The sequence below is a fragment of the Adiantum capillus-veneris genome, chromosome 9, assembly GCF_014529385.1.
Source record: "Adiantum capillus-veneris isolate H3 chromosome 9, ASM1452938v2, whole genome shotgun sequence".
NCBI lineage: Eukaryota > Viridiplantae > Streptophyta > Polypodiopsida > Polypodiales > Pteridaceae > Adiantum > Adiantum capillus-veneris.
Window position 1 is genome coordinate 96,094,437 of NC_140939.1, and position 21,119 is coordinate 96,115,555.

Here is a 21,119-nt window from a genome sequence, read left to right on the forward strand (position 1 = left end):
ATGTTAAAACTCTCTTCTTCTTCTTCTTCTTCTCTCTCACTTACACACACACACACACACACACACACACACACACACACACACACACACACACACACTTGTGAGGTTGCATGCGATGATGGAGCCTCCTCTTCCTCTTGCGTCTCCATTATATTTGAAGGCGCCTCTTTGCTCTTGAAAAATCTACTACTTGCGTTCCTCGCATTGGCCTTCTCCTTATTGAGCTGTCATTTAGCCAATTGCATACGCACCATGATTGAAGAGCTCCTTCCGCTCTCCCACTCTCTCACCCTCATGAGCTTACTCTGCTACAAGCAATCCCCCTCGATCTCCCTTGTTTGCATGTAGGAGCCCTTCTCAATTTTGACAGATCGACAACCGAGATTCGCTGACGGTCCCCATCCGAATATTGGCCATCCACCTAAAAGGGGAGGCGAGTCCAAGTTTGAATACAGATTGCGAGAGGTGAAGGCAGTGGGGAGGACGGCCGATCGGTCTACCATAACTCAAACCTCCCAGCCAGATCTCGTTGGCCGGAAAAGGTTGTAGGAGCTCCTTTTTGAAGTGTTTGAAAGTTTCCCTCCGCTCTGCTTGCATCGTCATTTCCGCTTCTGCGAGCTGCAATGGAGGACGAGGAAAGCTCTCTGTCGCGTGCTTTTTCGGTTTTTGCTCTTGCAGCCAGATCATGTCCAAGTGGACGGGATGGAATGCCCAGCACAGAAGCCTCCTCTTTGCCTGAGGAAACCCTTATCGAGCTTCATGATGTGTTTGGCGCCATCGGCAAGTCTCAATGCGCCTCTCAGAGACTCAAGGATAATACGTGGAATCCGGGATGCAGCAATGCAGGCTTCCAGACCTCGGTTGTTTCTGGTGCAGAGATGTGGGAGGAGCTTGCTAGGCAGGACATTTCACTTGCCTCTGTCATCCAAGGTCTAATAGGATCCATGGAGACAGGTGGAAAGCTAGGTATTCTTTCGGCAGATGTCTACTTGGGGTTCATGCTTGCCCCTGGTTGCCCACTCTACAGCCTTTTTAGTCAAGTTGCTTTCAACTCTCTGCTACGATGTATGCGCCATGCTTGCAAGGCATCTGCTACACCAGAACAGGACGGCTCAGCCTCTGGTGCTGGGACTGGAAAAACGAAAGGCAAAGGGCGAGGAGGCAAAAGGAAAGGGAAAAATGGATCAGATAAATCATTAGAGTCTCAAGAATCCGGCTATGATGATGACTGTTTTTTGCCAGAAGCCCAAAAAAACCACCCAGTCTCTCCACAAGCAGCTTTGGATGATGTCCTGCATCTTCTCAAGAGATTGCAAGGGACTCTTCGAGTTTTTCATTTCAAAGACCATCAAGAGAGTTTAAAGAGTTTGATTGAGTTTCTAATTGAGCTACCACATCTAGTAAGCGAAATGCAGATTGCAGATGCAGGAGGAGAGTCTAGAGCGAAGAGAACAGCACAACATCATGTGTCTTCTCCTCTGCTCACAACATGCAGCCTATGCTTGGACATTTTGAAAAACCTTCTTGACCCTAGCCATGGAAATCCTATGGACACAGCAGTCATATCTTTCAAATTGCTCGCTCCCAGTATTCTCCTCACTCGTGCGGGAGGTAACCCTTATCAGCAAGGTCAGATTCGTGAGCAGACCTTGAGTTTCATAACCATTCAACTGAAAAGACAGCCTAACCCAGGTTTAAGATCTGTAATTGGCGCACTACCTCGTTACCTTGCTATGAAAGCTCCAGAAAAAACAGAACCAAGGGCCCTTGCTGTGGAATCTGTTTTGGCAATAGTGAAGATACTGGCTGTTCCAGACCAGAGGAAATTTGGCCGTTTTGTCGCTAAGCTCTCTCGTGGAAAGCCTCGCCATCGCCTTTTTGCTGTTGACCTTGCCCAATCGCTACTTGTCCCAGATCCATTGGGATTGGACAAAGAGGAAGACTGTCCCGACGAAGAATTTTTCTCAGAAGAGGAAAACGTGCCTATGGAAGAGGAAACGGTGCAAATAGAAGATGGCAACAAAGGTAGAAATTCTGTGCACACACCATCTCCAGAGGCATGTGGAAGCCCAGACACTAAAATCTGGTGGGGGACTGCATGCCTGGAGGCCCTTCTTCACCGCTGTTCAGACAAGATACCAGCAATCAGAGCTCGTGCGCTTAACAACTTAGCTCAAGTCTTAGAGAAACTCTCTTCGGATATCCGGAATCGAGCTGTTCTTCAATCTCTACTAGGTTTTGGAACCATGGCACCACCACGCAACAAGGAAGCAGAGTCCTCTCTTCGCAAGGCAGCCCTACTTAATGATTGGCATACTCCAGGTCACTCAAGCCCTAACTTGGGAGGGCAGACTCCTTCACCAGAACCTAGCCTAGTGGGGCCAGGGGCCTCTCCCTTAACTCCTGGAGCTGGTCATGGGGACCTAGGTTCCTTGTTGAGAAGGCGGTGCTTTGATGATAAAGTTGCAGTAAGAAAAGCCACCTTGCTTTTGATGACAAAATCTGCTTCCTTGCTAGGCAGGCCACCTGATGAGACCATGCTAGAAGCAATGGGAAGTGCATGCGCGGATCCCATGGTGAGCATAAGGAAAGCTGCTATGGGAGCATTATCTGAGGTGAATTTCTAGCCCTGAAATGTTTTTATTCTTGGAGTATGCTCATCTATAAGGAACTTTTAGGCTTATTTGTTGTTGCCAATAAGCGTTTTTGGGCAGGGTACTTGAGTCTTGAAGCCACAGATTTTGACACATTCAAGGCTAGTCCATGAAATTGCAGGTTCTGTAATATTAGAGCCAGTGCCAGTGGTTAAGTAGTACTAGTGTCACAGTTTGAACAATGGGTCTTTTTTTCCTTTATATATAATGAGTACAGGGCTTATGCATTCCTTGTAGTAACTTGAACACTTGTTATTTATGGGTGTAGGTGATGCGGAAGTTTCCTGCTGATACTAAAGTTGTGGGGGAATGGTATCAGTCAGTAATGCCATTGGTACTTGACAATGAGTCCAGCATCCATGAAGAATGTCTGAACGTTTTTGAGGAACTGGTAGTGGATCGTGTTGCTGCAGTTGCATCATCAAAGTTTTTGGGAGGTGGCATACTGAACTCATTACATATGGATAGAACTATTCTGAAGCTCAGCTCAGAACAGGAGCTCGAAAAGCGGATGCCCCCTGGAGTTCTAGTAGTGCTTAAAGGAATGGCTGAGGACAGTGCTGTCGCAGCTTGCATTAAGCGTGTGGTCACATGTCTGGGAAAGAAAAAGAAACTTCGAGCTGGCATTGCCCTTGCATTGCAAAACATCATAACGTCATCAAGAACACTTTGGTGTTCATGCAACAAGGAAGGGACCTCATCCCAAACATGCTGGACAGCACCAGCTGGTGCTTGGCTGCTTCTTGCTGAAGTTTCAGCATTTGTCCCAAAGGCTGTAGGTTGGGAATTTTTACGGACACATTGGCAGTTACTTGAGAGAGAAGAATCCATGCCAGTTCCAGGAGGGCTACCATCAGGGAAGAAAGTTAATTCTGTTGTACATTTTGCTGATTGGGCTGCAGATAGAGTCCACCTTTTACAGGCTATCTCCAATGTAGCAGTTGAACTACCTCCAGATGCAGCTGCTGACCTGGCTGCAGAGCTGCTTGAACGCTTGGAGGGTTTCAGCATGGATCCTACTGAGGTAGATTTTTTGATCATGTGTCTTTTTTCTCTTCATGTAGGTGTGGGTGCATGCGTCTGATGGCTGTAAGGAAGTGGGTTACACACATCTAAGTAGCCAAGCTCTAGATTAGTGCAAAGCTAAATAATACTTCGTTTTTTGAGGCGATAAAACAACAAGAACTTTTTTTAAAAGCTATCTTAGTTTAATGTCTTGTTAGATTGGCCAATCAATTTAAATAGAATCTGTAAAATAGAGAGCCCGTTGCATTAATAAAAGCAATAGGTAGAGCTTAACAATAGCACTTCAGCAACTATTTCACTGCGGCTTTTGTACCCATTTCCTATATACCCTTACTAGAAATATGATACTTAACGTTTGGCTGATAAGTTTGGGTCGATAGTATCATTTCACATTAGTGATAAGTTTGGGTCGATATATCATTTCACAATAGCGCCTTTCAGATAATGATGATACTATGGATTGTAATACCTTTTGAGAAGATAACAATGGTTTACCAAATGCTAACTTGGAGACGGTTTTAGGGAACACACCCTGTCCATAATCCTGCCAACAACAATGGATTGTGTTCACAATATCCATACTGTTTTTTTATGTGTCATGTAACGTTGGTTCCTTGCCAGATGCAATGTGCTTTGAACTACGACACATGGGTCCAAATCAAGTATTGGGAGCCCTACTTGCCCCTCTCTCCCGCTCATGTGCCTCTCTTTGGCTAAAGCATGTTGTGGCACCCGGTTTGCACCATACCATCGGACTCGGCGAGTCCTCGGTAGAATCGCTGTCACTGTTGTCCTCATCACAATTGTAACAATGGCTCTAAGACATATTTTTAGTTTCCAATTTAACATGTGCTGATTCATCACTTTTTGAAACTCGAACCTTGCTTTGGGAGACTCAAAAGATTACTTCCTCTTGAATGAGAAAAGAGCTGAGATCATCAAAACCAAGGTTTTCCTTTGTGATTTGTAAGCATTATGCCTCATAGTAACAACAAATATTTTGTGTGTTTCATCATTTATCGTTTCGATATGTTTCATTTCATTTTGTTTCGAAGATGCCAAATGAAACAAATTGGTTTCGTGAGGCTGTAGAATATATAATACCTAGAGTGGAGCACTGACAATGGTTGCTACATATGTGATCACATTCAAGGGCATTGCATTATAAATAAGCTGAAATTTGCATTATAAATGTTAACAGCAAGCCAAATAACATGTGGTTTATGTGCAATAAAAAAAGTGAGAGAGAGAGAAGGAGATTCTTCATGAGTCTTGATGCCTCTGTGTTGTAGCTCTCACATGCAAACAGAGAAGAAACACTTGCTTTTTTGTTAGAAATATGGCCAATTATAACATTCTATTGGTAGCCTAAGCTTTCTAAAAAACCTAACACTTACTTTTTGCTAGAAACATGCCAATTAAGACATTCTAAAAGTAGACCTAAGGTTTTCTATAAATCTTCAAATAGTTGTTTTGTCACCTTGTTTTATGTTTGTTTAGAAACGTTTTAAGTATTTCGACTTTTGAGTTTCGTTTCGTTTCAAAGGGACAAAACGTTTGTTATTATATAATTCCTTTGCCACCATCTCGTACTCCTCAGGGCCAGGCAACTTTGTAAGTACCAAGGTAGCATAGTTGCCACGGAGTTTCGAAACGTTTCGTTTGAAATGAGTTTCAAAAGTTTCGAAACGGTTTCGTCCGAGAAAGAAAAGCCAAAACACAAGTTTCGTGCAAACTAAAGAAATGTACGTAAGTTTAAGTGGTATAAGCTGAGACATGAAAAAGAGGGAGAATATGAATAACTTTCATCATTAGAAGCAAGACAGAAGCTACATTCATGGCATTGAGGATTTCATGACATAAAAAAATCAACGCTATAGCTTGACGCGCGAAAACTTACGAGCCTTGACTTTACCTTTGAAACGTCCATACTCATACAGAAACGTTTCATAGGTTTCATGAGTGAAGAAACGTGTTTCTTGGCAACACTGCAAGGTAGCTATCTAAGTAATAGTCAATGCACTTTTGATAGACCATAGTTGATCATGAATGACCTTTGTCTGCATAAAAAATGACTACATGGAAGTCTGGGCTTCAATCTTGATGGAGAATATTTGCTCAGCTTTGACCACATGTCACTAGTAGTTTGCAAAGTCTTTACCTAAACAATGGTTGATATCACCCTCACATTTTATTCGCATCCCATTCAACACATGATTAAATAAATTTGTCATCTTGAAGTCGAGTCCACCTATTGTTGTTGGACCTCACAGGTCGTCTACGGTCGTGTCTAGCCATGTTTTAGGCTTGGTTCCATGGCCTTGCAGGCCCCTGGTGCCCTAGGTATTTTCCCCCCAATGTCCCTATTTTTTCCATATTTTCTCTCCTATTTCTAGGTCGTGGGGGCTGAGCTTGGTCGGACAGATCTCTGGATGTCCTATATAGGCAAGCGGGGGGTTCACCTCTTGAGGCATACAAATCAGCCCCAGCAGGGGGCCTCCCTTGGGTGCCCAGTCGGTAGCCAGATGAGGCCATTGGACGGCAGAGATAGCAGCCAGCTTAGCGTTTTTGGGGCACCTGTCACAAAGTGAGACGTGGCTACCGACAGCAAAAACCCTAATTTCTGCCAGAAACCCTAATTTGCAGAAACCCTAATTTTTGGAAACCCTAACCCTAACTGCTGGCTGAAACCCTAAAGTGGCTGGAAACCCTAAAACAAGCGGCAAATGCCATGTGGCAGCAGTACGGACCTTTCCGGAAATTGCGTTGCTTTTCTAGGCCAGCAAGCGACACAATTAGGCTGCTTTTCTCTATGCTGGGCCAAGAGAGAGAAAAAATTGATTGCTTTAAGTTTTACTCTCTTGAGAGAGAGAGAGAGAGAGAGAGAGAGAGAGAGAGAGAGAGAGAGAGAGATTGAGATTTTTGCTTTTATTTTTGGAAGCTTTTGGGGCTCTGCTTTTGGGCATCCCTTGTGATCTTTAAATACGCGGTTTAGGGCTCACTCTGCAGAGCATCTGGACGCAGAGTCTGAGAGTGAAACCCTAACCGCTCTTTGTACTTTGACATTGAATTGATACATACAGAAATACCGAAAGGGGCGCCAGTCTTTGGGGCCAATATCTCTAGGCACGGAACTCCGTCGGGCCAGTGCAAATCTATTGTGATCTGTGAATTGTTTTGAAGTGGTTATTTGGTGCTATGGTGATTGATTCTTGACTTGGAGTGTCCAAGTCTGTTACAGTGGTATTAGAGCACGGCCGATTTCTCTTCTACGGGAAATCCGATCCCCATTTTTTTCCATAGCACCTATGGCTTCAGGCAAGGATCAGTCGACTCCCTCTGCATCTGGAGATGCGGGCAGGGATCACAACGAAGATTCCGGCAGAGAGTATGGCCCGCCTCGGCCTACTTAGGCGGAGCGACGAGAGATGGAGCGTCGTCAATTGATCAACGATGCAACCAAGACGATGCTCAATTTTGCGAAGGACCCAAAATTTGCAAAATATATGAGCAAGACTTCTTTTCAGGAAGTGCACGAGCAGTGGCAGAAAACCACTACACCACCCCCGAAACCCGCTCTCAAGAAACCTTCTGCTCACAAGAAATATTCAGAGAAGGAACTAGAAGAGGTGGTTGATGCATGGATTGCTCAGCTTTTTGATGCGCAAAGGAAAGCCAAAAAGCACGACAAAAAGCAAAAGAAAGGTACTGACTTCCCTTGTTATTTGGGTCGTCAATCGACATTTGACAAAGCAAAGAAACAGAAGAAGCGTGTTCACTTTGAAGGAGTACCCAATTCTTCTTCTTCTTCTTCTAGCTCTTCAGATTCGAGCGAAGAAGACGGAAAAGGTAAAAAGCGAAGCAAGAAACAACGCTTCGGAAAGGGCAAGAAAAAGGCAAAGAAGGCTAAATCTCGCCCAGAGACTGACAGTTCTACTGAGACTCGTCTACAGACAACTTAGATTTCGATGATGGAAACTTTTATGCGAACAAGAATAATTTTTATAAAGCCAACCAGTATGACTTTTTGGAAGATAAAAGCAAGAAAGTCCGAGAGTGTAAGGAAGGTGGACAGTCGATCAAATTTGATACTTTTTCAGGATACTCAGATGCTTCGAAGGCTTTATCTTTTATACAACAGTTTGACATTGCTTTCGCGGGAGGACGCTACTCAGAGCACTCCAAGATTCGGAGAGCTGCCTCTTATTTTAAGAGGAATGGTCACACTTGGTGGTCCACGCTTCTTTTAAACAAGACTGCGCGAGTTAAATGGCTGAAATTTAAGAAGCTTTTTATTTCTTCTTGGTTGACGCAAGAGTATGAACGAGATATGCGAGCTGCTTGGAACCATCTTCGGATGACCAAGAAAGATACAATAAATGCTTATTGTGAGAGATTGTGGAGCTCTTTTCTACCCGCCTCTTCATTCAAGAAGATCTCCTTCAGAGAACAAATCGAGCGGTTCACCTTGGGTCTACCTACAGAGATCCGAGATCACTGCTTGGAGCAGAAGTCAGCTTCTATTCAGGAGTTGATGAGTCATGCGAAGCGGAGCTTTGCCATTCACTCTGGCAGTCTGACTTACCCCATAGATGAGGCCATGACACAACCACCCGAATAGACTTCTGGGAATGAAAGAGAGAAAAAGGATGCACGACCCAAGCTTACTCCTCAAGAGCGAGCTCGATTCATCAAGGAGGGGAAGTGGTTTGGATGCGGGGAACATGGACATATCTCTGCGAAGTGCCCTAAAAAGGCACAGAAAGAACAGAATGATAAGGACGACGATAGGCTTGAGAGTTCGGGAGAGCTGAGGAACGTGGACGAAAAGGCAAGATGAAAACAGGACTGGTTTCAGATTGTGTGGGTACCGATCCCGACACCATGGACGAGAGTATAGAACTTTGCCGAGCTTGGGGCAAAGTGAAAGATCAAGAGGCCCTGATCTTCTTTGATGGAGGAGCCAAGGCCAACTTCATTTCATCGGAATTGGCGGCGCGGCTCGAGATCACTCCCAATCGGATGGGACTCCCAATCGGAGGCAGTTCTAGCGGCACCTGGCAGGGATGTAGCCATTACACCTGTCATTGGCAAACTTCGGTTGCGTTGTCAGGGGTATTTGGGGCATGAGGACTTCTTCATAATGCCTTTGGAGGGTTGTGACGCTCTCTCAGGGATTCCCTGGTACCACAAGAACAACGTCGTGGTCGATTATCGGGCGAGGAAAGCGACTTTGACTACAGAAAAGGGCAGAACAATTGTACTTGATATTAAACTAAAGGGTGAGTCTGTCCCTATTGTATCGGCTTCGGCCATTTCAAAATTAATGAAATCTAGTCTGTTTGTTTACTCGATCTTTATGAAAGAATTGAGCGATAAGGATAGGACAAATATGTCTAAACTTGATAAAGAACGCCAAGATTTTCTCCACTCTCACGCCGATTGCTTCTCAGAAGGCCTACCAAGCGAGTTACCACCTGCTCGTCCTGAAGATCATACCATTGATCTGATACCTGGAAGCACACCACCGAACCGGCCACCTTACCATGTGAGCCGAGCACAGAATGAAGAGATTATGAACCAAGTGAAAGACCTCTTGGAAAGGGTCTTGTCCAGCCTAGTACTTCATCGTATTGCTCTCCAACGTTGTTGGTTTTGAAGAAAGACGGATTTGGAGAATATGCATCAATTATAGAGCTCTCAACAAAATCACCATCAAGAACAGATTTCCGATTCCTAGGATTGATGATATACTCGACAGGTTACAGGAATCCTCGTGCTTTAGCAAGATTGACCTGAAGAGTGGATATCATCAGCTCTGAATCGCGCCGGGAGACGTCTACAAGACAGCCTTTCGGACTACTTTTGGGTTATTTGAGTTTTTGGTGATGCCTTTTGGCTTAACCAATGCTCTTGCGACATTTAACCGGATGATGGACATGATTTTTCGAGAGTACAGGCTATTTGTTGGCACTTTCCTTGACGACATCATTGTTTTCTCCAAGAATGAGGCAAAACACAAAGATCATCTGTTTCAGGTCTTTCAGGCATTACGAGATCACAAGTTAGTGATTAATGCAAAGAAAAGTGAATTTTTCCTACCAGAGATACACTTTTTGGGACACATTGTCTCAGCAGCAGGAGTGCAAATGGATCTGGCCAAGATAGAGACTACGTGATTGGCCCGATTTGAAGAATGTTCATGAAGTTAGAAGCTTCTTGGGACTGTGTTCGTACTACAGGTTGTTCATACGAAAGTTTGCAGAGGTTGCTTCCCCTTTGCATATCTTGACACAGAAAGGAGTCTCTTTCTCGTGGCGATCCACAGAGGTGACTGCCTTTCAGACATTGAAAGAGAAATTGACTACATGACCAGTTTTGACTTTGCCGGATTTGCAGAAGTCATTTGAAGTATACTGTGATGCTTGTGGTCGTAGTCTGGGTGCGGTCTTAATGCAAGAAGGCCATGTCATTGCTTACGAGAGCCGATTGTTCTCTAGGCCGGAGATGACAACACAGATTTATGAGAAAGAGCTTTTGGCGGTTATCCATGCTCTTACTCAGTGGCGGCATTACCTATTCAGAGCGGATTTACTGTCTTTACAGACCATTAGAGGGTGCGCTACTTCTTGTCACAGAAGCAGCTTTCGGAAAAGCAGATGGTGGGTGAACATCTTGTCACAGTTTCACTTCAAGATTGTCCACGTGCAGGGACAAAAGAATGTGGTGGCAGATGCTTTGTCTCGGAAGCCGTTGGTTTTGGCTATTTCCGTGATACATCATAGGAGCTTCGAGGATATGGTCGATCAGTATGCCATAGATATAGATTTTGCAGATATTTTCACACGGAAACGGGATAGGGAGACAGTAGCAGGATACTCCATTCGGGAAGGCTACTTGATGAGAAAAACCATGTTGTGCGTTACACAGCCGTTGAGGGAAAAGGTTATGACTGAATGCCACTGTCCACCTTTTACGGGTCACCGCGGCATTGCTACCACCATGAAGGGGGTAGAGAGATACTTCTTTTGGTCGAGACTCAAAAAGGATGTGGAAGAGTTTGTGCATAGTTGCTTAATATGCCAGAAGGTCAAGTTTGATAAGCATAAGGCACAGGGAATCGGGATTGTTACAGCCTTTACCCATACCCACCCGCCCCTGGGAAAGTATTGCAATGGATTTCATTTTTGATCTTCCGAGAACACAGAGTGGTCACGATGGTATCTGGACTGTTATTGACAGATTTAGCAAACAGGCTCATTTCATTTCAGTGAAGAAAACAGTCAAGCCGGATCACTTAGCGAGACTGTTTGTGGCCCAGATCTTCCGATTAAATGGCATGCCTGAGACGATTGTCTGAGACAGAGACCCTAGATTTACGAGTTTGTTTTAGAAGGCAATTTGGGAGAACATTGGCACGCGGTTGCAGTTCTCGTTATCGTTCCACCCGCAGACTGATGGGCAATCTGAGATTGCAAATTCAGTGGTTCTGGATTTATTGAAGTCTTATATCTCAGATCAGAAGACTCAATGGAAAAGTACTTACCTCTGGTGGAATTTGCCTACAATAACACGATACACTCTTCGACGGGGAAGGCGCCATTTGAGATTGTTGAAGGTGCTGCGAAGGTTCCACCCTTCCTAAGCACGAAAGATAAGATTTTTGAAGCGGATGAATATACATGAGATTTGGATACGGCTTTTGCCAAGGTTCGTGAGACTTTGCAGAAGTCTCAAGAACGACAAAAAAAGGCAGCGGATCGCCATTGTTGCGACTTGAAATTGAAGGAGGATGATTGGGTGCTCTTACGTTTTGAGAAGGCATGCCTCAAAAAGAAAAAGGAAAGGAGAGGCTTTTTCCAAAGCTTAGTATGCGATACTACGGACCTTTCTAGATCACTGAAAAGATAAATGATGTCTCCTTCCGATTGAAACTGCCAAATACTTGGAGGATTCACAGTACATTCCATGGGAGTCTCTTGAAACCTTTTAAGGGTGATGTGCATGATGATGGGGAGCCTGGTGAGCAACCCGAAGTGGAAGAAGACGAGGAGATCCTTGTTCCTGAACAGATTTTGGCACATAAGGATACGAAGAATAAAGGTAAAGTCCGAAGGCGGTTCTTGGTTAAGTTCAAGAACTATCCAGCATTGGATGCGAAGTGGATGGAGGAGGAGGACCTAACAGATACTCCTTAGATTGTGAAACTTTACCTCGATGCTTTTGGTTTAGCATAGTTTACTCCAAATGGAACCCAGAATTCAGCTTGGCAGGAGATCTGGTGTAGTGGGATGCACAAGAGGGGAGTCACTCCGCTCCTTTGTCAACAGATGCCTTGATTTAGATACTGGAGTCATTGATGTCTCTTTGAGCTTCAGGGATACTGAAAGCTGACAGTATTCTGTGTATGATTTTACGAAATGGAATTCCAGATTATGGTACTGATTTGTTCTTGACTTCTTCTAAGTGCAGGAACTGATAGACGAAATGATTGCAGCATTTTGGTTTGATTGATCTCGAATAGACATGGTTGCAATAGGGGTTAGTCAATCGGACATCGGTGAGGTCCCGATTGGACCTAGATGCGATTGCTAGCTACATTGCCGATAAATCATGGTCTAAGATCCGAATGAATGTTGAATGTCATGTGATGTCGTGTGATGTGATTGTCGATTTGGTACATGTGCTAGATGTGTGTTCCTAGTACGTAGATACTAACAATGAGTGTCTGCTAAGACGGTTTATGGCTTCTGTCTGTTTTGTAGGCGTAATTGCGGTCGATTACAATGCTTTCAAGAGGGGGTATGTCACAAAGTGATGACGTGGCTACCGACAGTAGAAACCCTAATTTTTGCCAAAAACCCTAAAATTCCTGCAAACCCTAATTTCTGCCAGAAACCCTAATTTGCAGAAACCCTAATTTCTGGAAACCCTAACCCTAACTCCTGGCTGAAACCCTAAAGTGGCTGGAAACCCTAAAATAGGCGGCAAATGCCACGTGGCAGCAATACGGACCTTTCCGGAAATTGCGCTGCTTTTGTAGGCCAGCAAACGACGCAATTAGGCTGCTTTTCTCTACGTTGGGCCAAGAGAGAGAGAGAGAGAGAGAGAGAGAGAGAGAGAGAGAGAGAGAGAGAGAGAGAGAGAGAGAAAGAAAGAAAGAAAGAAAGAATTTCGCTTTTATTTTTGGAAGCTTTTGGGGCTCTGCTTTTGGGCATCCCTTGTAATCTTTAATACGCGGATTAGGGCTCACTCTGCAGAGCATCTGGACGCAGAGTCTGAGAGTGAAACCCTAACCGCTCTTTGTACTTTGACATTGATTTAATACATAAAGAAATACCGAAAGGGGCGTCAGTCTTTGGGGCCAATATCTCTAGGCACGGAACTCCGCCGGGCCAGTGCAAATCTATTGTGATTTGTGAATTGTTTTGAAGTGGTTATTTGGTGCTATGGTGATTGATTCTTGACTTGGAGTGTCCAAGTCTGTTACAGCACCTGCTCTTCTAGCATTTCTTTTGGGCTCAAGATTGTTGCAAAGCGTACGTACAGATCCGTTCCGTACCGTATGACTGTATTGTACGATCCGTATGGTACAGATCGATTCGTACAAGTTAAATTTTTTTCTTTTTTCTTTTTGGGGAGATAAGGCCATGAAGTGATTTCATGAGGGTTTCCGAGCCATTCCGTACACTTGTGAGCACATAAACAGAGATGTCTTCAAATGTCTTTAAAAGCTAATGCATGTAATCTTGTTTTTCATGGAAATGTCCTAGAAAGTTTGGTAAAGTAAGGTTTTTTTACAAGAGTACGTAGTTTTACGTACATAAAAATATTTTCTCTATGAAACAACATACAATACGTATAGATCCGCCACGTACCATACGTTTCGAACCACCTTGTTTGGGCTGCCATGGGGATGTTGCACATCTCCACACGGCGGCATGACTTCCCTCACCTTGTAATGGTCAGCATGAGTTCCCATCCCCCGCGTTTTTCCTCACGGCTTTCCTCACGGCATCTTGAGGAGGGCATGGAGAGGAGAGGTTCCCGATCCCTATAGGGCAGCCATGCTTTGATGGTTGCCTTGAGGCACGTCCTCCTTGCATTCTTGGGGTGCTAGCTAGTGTGTTGGTCGAGCCTGTGGTCTTGTGTGCAGGAGCAGTTGGCAGTGTCAGTAGTAGTCGCAGTTGTGTGTACCTTGGATCTATCCATTGGGCATTTCAGTTCTATGCCGGACCACCCTTGGTCACTTGTATGAGCAGATTGTTATCAGCAGGAGAGCCTTTCCCAGATCTCTCTCTCTCTCTCTCTCTCTCTCTCTCTCATTCTCAGATGTCCTGTCTCTCTCTAACTCAATGATCTCTCTTCTCCATAGGTGTGCCTTCTTCATGTGTTTGGCATTGCAAGTGTTCTAGATTGGAGTCGAGGTACCCACCGGATCACGAGCCAGTTCTTGTCTCCATTGCATCTTCCGTTGCTACCTTTGAAATGTTATCAGAGCCCCATGGTGATACGACCACGTGGATGCTTGGATGTGGCCGATCCGGTGCGGTTTTGGACATGATCGAGAGAGAAGAAGCTTGCTGTTTTTTTTCCTGGTTTTCTCCAAGTTTGGGGCAGATTTGGGTATGTGGAGGCCTTGGATCCTGGTCTACGACTTCCCCGTCTTTACCCTTGATTACCCCGACCTCTCTTCACCAAGGGGAACCCGATGGAGGCTTCACGATGTGTAGCAGTGTTGGATTGCTTTGGATTTCCCAGATGGAGTCATGTTACCGTGCCTTCCCGCAAGCGGAGCAAGCATGTGGTTGTTGGATCCAGAGGGGGAGCCCCACAGATTTGGTGACTTTGTCCTTTTGTGAGCTTGTCAGTACCAGTTGTGGGATAGTTTACAATTGCTTGTGCACTTGTCAGTACCAGTTGTGAAATGAAATGAAATGTTATATTAACGTCTTCAAAAGGCTAGAGTGACCTATGAGACCAAACTGATACAAAAGTGGTGAATCCGTTACAATGTCTGAAAAGTGTGAAAGTGTGAAAATAAATGCGAAAAACTAAATACAAAGTATTAGATAAACTTCTTAGGAGCATTCTGGGTGTCTGGCTAGAATACTTCTAATCCTTTGTTGTAGTCTCCTCCGATGAAGTGTGCTTCTGCATCTCGATCATGGTCGTCTCGATTTCCTAAGCTCAATCGCCCTGTCAATGAGGGTGCCTTTGGTATGAATGTGGGTACTCCTTTGTGCTTGCTGCTGGCCTCTTGCTTCTCCTTCCATTCCTGCTTCTCTCGATCCGAAGAAATCTGTGATCTGCCTCTGAGGCTGTAGTGCTCTTTGTCTTCTCATTAGATTATCCCTGTGCCGATGTAGTTCCAGTAGGTACATGCCTAGCACCTTTGATCTTGGTATTGCATGACTCTATCTAGAGGTCCAAAGCCTTCTTTAAACAGGCAATGGAAACGCCCACGTATCTCATAGTATACGGTGCAATGGCATATGTAGTGTAATTCTGTCTCCGGCTCCATTCCGCATAACTTGCAAATTCTGCTCTCAGGTGGGATTCCCCTAAATCTGCCAAATTCAATTTCCAGCTGGTGTGAGGATGTACGAATCTGACCAATAGCACATCTCAAACCATGAGACAGGTGGGTATCCATGTAGCTCGGGCGAATCACAAAACCATCTTCAGATAGCTGTAGGAAGTTTTCTTTGTAGTCGGCCATCTTCGTGCCCAATTCTTGTGTAGGGTCCCTCTTAGTGTCCAACTGTATAAGATCCTAGCGGATGATTTTATTAATCTCTGTTCGTGTGATTGCCAGTGATGGAGCCTCAAGAGAGTATTGGAAGGGGGGTAATCTTTCCATACTGAACCCGTGTCTCTGAAACCACGAGGACAGTTGCGCATACCAACATGATGTATCTCCTTTCATTGCTAATTGTTGAGAGGATTCGAGGGCCAATCTAGTATATCGGCAATTATTTGTATCCCATAAACCATGTATAAAGGACATTGATCTGGTAAGAGCTTCAATTTCTATCGGAGGGGCAGCTAGTTCCGCTCGGATAATCGCGTGTGGTACGGAGGCCTTGGCTCTAATCATTCGGGAAATCATAGATACCAAAGGTCTCTACATTGACTTCCAATTATCCTGATCCATAGATGGTCCCCAAATCTGGACCCCATAAAGCATAGCCGAAGCCACCACAGTATCAAAGAGCCAAAGTTTTGTTCGTGGTTCCTGAAACTGCACTTGTGAACACATCCTCTCCAACCCTCCCAAGGCCGCAAAGGCTCTGGACAATCTAGCATCCGCTGTTTTCTTAAGAGTAAACTTCGGTCTTGTAAATACCACACCAAGGTATGTGTATGCATCTGTGTACTCTATTGTATCCTGGCCATATGCAAATGTAGGTGCCGATCTCCTAACCCACTGCGGCGTGGTGTTAAACACCATAACTTTGGTTTTACCCAAATTTACCGACAGTCCGTTGTCCTCCGCGAATTTATGTAATAAATCTAACTGCCTCTGCATTCCATCTGGTGATTCTGCTATCAATACAATATCATCTGCATACAACAACAAAGGGATCCATGACCCTGCAAGTTGGGCACCTCTGTCACCCTCTCTATCAATGTAATCTGATACCTCATCTATATACATACCAGTTGTGAGGGAGTTTACGACTTCTTGTGAGCTTGTCAGCACCAGTTTTTGGATAGGTTTGCAACCTTATATGGGCAGTTTTCTCGATGATCGACAACAGATTTGTCGGGATCCTTTGGATGACATGTTTGCATGTAGTGTCGGGAGTTGGTGGGGATATCTAGTTCCTACTCTTGCAGTTAACAACATTCGGATGCTTCTTCCATACATCCATTTGGATGAGCTCCAACCTTGGGGGCAACCCTTCTTCAGGTGTGCAGATTTGGCCACGGTTTGCTAGTATAGCAGGTACTTCCCTTGCAGTCTTTTGCCCAACTTTTTGGCATGTTGCAAATCAGCCCTAGCGTTCTTCACGGGCTTGTTCCTCGAGCTGATTCCTTCACTCTTCCTTTGAGTATTGGAGTCATGTTGTGTATTAGATATTGATGGCACAATTAGTTGTGTGTATGTTCTCAACTTCTCTCCAGCACAAGTATAAAGAACAGTTTTGATGAAGATTTTAAGGAAGCAAAATACAACAATGGGAGTATATGTGCTCTTCTGAGTTTGTATGTAGTTTGGCATATTGTATTGGATTGGACCTATAGGGTTGATCTTGGCAGATACAGAGAAGTGGCGGCCACATTTGGTTTGATCTCAAGAAGTTTGTTTGAGTATCTAGGTTCTTTTTGGACCTCGACGGCTTCTTTGGCAAGCATGATCCTTAGGTGATGACCTTTCAGGTCTTCCTATTCTTAGCAGTTCGAGTTTGCTGATGATGCGATTCTCTTTGAGTCTCGAGTTCCATGAGATTCAGGTGTTGCTATCCAATTACAAAGGAAGCAATCTCACTCCAGGTTGTCTTAGATTTCTTTCTAGCGGTACTTATTCTCTTTTCCCAGGATGAGCGGGAGGGGGACTTCCTATCTTTGGGGGAGTTCTCAGCTTTAGCTCTGGAGCTTTCAATGACAATGTTTGCTCTGTTCTGACGTGGGTTGAGATAGTTGTTACCTCAGAGCGTACTTTTGAGGATACTTCTCTTTCAGAGGGGGGGTTCTGGGTTGTTATCTTCAATTGACTTCCAGTGCTCCATTTAGCCGAGTACCATGCACGGTGTCTTCCAATCCTTGGTTTCCCTTGCCCATTTCTTGCGGCTTTGGATGATGTGCTTGGGCCCACAGTACAATTAGTATCTTGGCGGATGTTCTTCCTTAGCCATTTCGGTGGTTGCCTCGTCTTTTGGATTTGTGGTGTGACGGTTGCTCTTCCTAGTGCATCCAAGCAGTAGTTTCTATGCCTCATCTTCTAGATTGATCCTTGGAGATTGTACCATATAAGACACCTACTTCCCTTATCCTTAGACTGGCATGTTATCTCTCGTACAGGTGGATAGTGGTCCTTCTCGGACTAGGAACCACTCACAGTTAAGTCGAACATTCTTCATAGTGTCTTCTTGGTTCTCCCAGATTTGGTTCCAGGTTCCATAGGTGTATTATATTTTCCTTTAGGATTCACTTTCCTTTGGGTGATCCCAATTATACACGCACAGACTGTTGAAGAGTTATAATAGTTATCCATGGTTCGTGTGTTCTCCCTTCAGAGGGGGATGTAGAGCAAGCTTGGGAGTCAATTTCTAGGACTAATTCCATACTGTTCTTGTGGTTCCATGTGTAGCGGACAAGGTTGACAATCTATTTGGTGGCTTTCGATAGCACCTTGCTCTTCTCTTGTAGAGCTTGGGAGCTAGATTTTCTCTCGATCTTGCCGTGTTAGTTGCAGTCTCAGTATTAATGTGTGTTCTTTTTGTTGGATGTTTATTCCCGATTCACTATGAGAGAGGGGTGATATTCTCTCGGGTGGTGTTCCAGATAGTTGAAGATCAATTAAAGTTTCACTCTCAGTTCCGATGAAGTTCCTTAAGATACAGTTTGCAGCTCATCGTTGTATATGGTGGTTGTTGCAGTTTTTTGGTTCTTCGTTATCGGACATATAGTTCCTTAGTAGCCTCGGTTGTCCCCTTCCTTGGACTTTCGTAGTAGCTTGGAGTTTCTGGAATGGTCAGCAAGAGTTCCCACCCCTAGCGTTTTTCCTCAGGGAATCTTAAGGAGGGCATGGAGAGGAGAGATTCCCGATCCCTGGAGGGCAGCCATGCTTTGATGGTTGCCTCGAGTCACGTCCCTCTCCTGCCATTCTTGGGGTGCTGGCTAGTGTGTTGGTCAAGCCTGTGGTCTCATGTGCAGGAGCACTTGGCAATGTCAGTAGCAGGCGCAGTTGTGTGTACCTTGGGTCTATCCATTGGGCATGTCTGTTCTATGCCGGACCACCCTTGGTCACTTGTATGAGCAGATTGTTATCAACATGTAGAGCCTTTCCCAGATCTCTCTCTCTCTCTCTCTCTCTCTCTTTCATTCTTAGATGTCTCGTCTCTCTCTACCTCAATGATCTCTCTTCTCCACAGGTGTGCCTTGTTCATGTGTTTGGCATTGCAGGTGTTCTAGATCGGAGTTGAGGTATTCACTGGATTACGAGCCAGTTCTTGTCTTCATTGCATCTTCCGCTGCCACCTTTGACAAAGGGGGGAGTAATGTCAGGACAACAGTCCTACGACAACGGTTTAGTCAGGGGTCCTATACTTAGCAGGCTAGGCTGGCTATATAGGGAGGATGGGTTAGCGTCGTTGCAAAATGTGTTTCAGCAGGCTTGAACTGTGAAACGGGTAAAATGGCCAAAACATTTCATCTTGTAGGTGAAACATGTGAATTTTTTTGCCCTTGAGAGAATTTGGTCCCGAACAAATTATATACTTCGTTATCTAAATGTTATTTCAAAGTTAACATAGCATATGTCTCTCCTAGCGGCTATTCTTGGTCCTTTTCTTCCTTGCTCTCTTTCATGTATACATCATATGCATTCGTTGTGTGCACTTTTCATATAGAGGGTGAACAAAAAGGGGGACCGAGGGGGGCACACGCTAGCCAGATTGTATGCATCCATTCTTGAGTAGCAGTGGAGTAGATGGGCAGAGAGAGCAGGCATCTGGGCATCAGGCCAGGCAGGGGTTTTTCTACTCTTGATCATATATATTGACAATTAGAGCTGTTATTGAGGAAAGCAGATCACACGGTAGGAGAATGTACCTTTGTGGATTTTTGCAAAGCATTTGATACGGTTCCCAGAGCTCATCTGATGTAAAGACTACAGGCGATGGGAGTACCTATAGAGCTGATCTGGGCAGTCATGGCTTTATACAGGACAATCATGGGGCAGGTTTGTACTCCCCAGGGGTTATTTGAGCATATTCACTCCACTGCTGGAGTGAAACAGGGATGCCAAACCAAACAATGTAGGGGATTACAATAGAAGACCATCATCCATATGCTGGGACACAATGACAGAAGTTTATTCACAATGATACAACATTGGGAAAGCCAGGAGGATTCACCTCCACACTGGTCCGCTGTTTGTTGGTGCCAACTCATGAACGTCCAGTTACATATACCAATTAGTTAACTGCAAAAAGATTAACATATGGGATATTAGGGATACCTTTGCTTCTCAACAAGAATCTAGAGAAACTGCTTAAGCAATCTATATCACCATTCTTACTTAACACTTTTCTTCTTGTACATAAAAGTTGTTGAGTAAGGTTTGCTCTTTTTGGATGTAGGTCGGAGCACATGTAAAGGCATTGCATGTTCTTTGCATTCATAAAGCTAACTCTGCGGATGAAGGAGATAGGCTTGTGACTATTTGGGTGGAGGAACTTTTGGAAAAGGCTGGCTTAGTTGTAACCTCTTATCTTTCAGCATGTGCCAATTCAGAACCTACTGAAATTCACTTGTCGCTTCGTACATCCAAATCTGGTGGAAGCAAGGATGGTGCTGACAGCTGTGAAAGGCACATTAACAAGGGTCGATCAACATCAACTGGTGTAAAGACTTCAAACCAGATTATTCCTGCCATCTTTACTATAGGTGCTCTTGTTCTGATTAGTCCCAAACTGAACTTTGGAAACTTGGCAACATCATTGCAAGCAATAATTTCATCAAGGAAAGCGGGTCTAAAGCTTTACAATCAGAATGAGTCATGTGTGAGTGAGGACCTTGCACGTGGCGTAGTTGCTCAAGCATGGGTCACTCTGGGGAAAATGTGTTTAGCAAATCATGAACTTGCAAAGCGCTGCATTCCACTCTTCTTGCAGGTTACCCCTCCTCTCTCATTGTCCTACTTTGTGCTTACTGTCATTAAATCAAAGCTCTGTTAGTATCAACTAGTCTTTAGTCCTATTTCCAGCTTGCTAAAGCATTAAAACAATAAACTCTCTAATGATTGCCTTCAATTTAGATGATTCTACAGAACCAATGAAAGACATTAATAATTTTTGCCACTTTTTTTCACCTCAGTTGCATCAAGCTCTCACAATTGGGCACTTCAAGCATCAGACTATTTCAAGATTCTGTATGCATTAGCTGCTTTATGATATGTGTATTTGAACAATGAATACTTCATCATGCTGAAAATATTCTTGCTACTATTTGTTTATTGAATCCAACTACAATATACCTGGTGGGCCATAATATGTGCTACATTTATAGGATGAAGACAGTAATGGGTAATTTGCTGCTTGCACTCTTATAAAACCATTCTAAAACAGTACTTTTTTTTGCACATCCTTATTTTATCCCTATCCCAGTTATCTTTGATAACATTGGTAGAGATTGATCTATCCGCTTGTCAACTGCTTCTTGTCTGCCACATTGAAAATCATAGCACAATTCCTTGCTCTGCCATAAAAG

The 21,119-nt window shown here is 44.3% G+C and overlaps 1 protein-coding gene across 3 annotated transcripts in view; it reads left to right on the top strand.

Moving 5' to 3' along the window:
• Window positions 1-483: 483 nt before the first annotated feature.
• LOC147450843 (binding protein) overlaps window positions 484-21,119 on the top strand; it is a 28,644-nt gene continuing 8,008 nt past the window's right edge. For 2 of the 3 annotated variants that reach the window (XM_086519852.1, XM_086519851.1), the window contains exons 1-3: window positions 484-2,615; window positions 2,923-3,678; window positions 19,991-20,524. In XM_086519852.1, the coding sequence (XP_086375978.1) occupies window positions 624-2,615; window positions 2,923-3,678; window positions 19,991-20,524 (3,282 nt within the window). In that variant the 5' untranslated portion in view covers window positions 484-623. The remainder of the gene's footprint in view (window positions 2,616-2,922; window positions 3,679-19,990; window positions 20,525-21,119) is intronic. The other variant, XM_086519853.1, reaches the window with a different exon arrangement.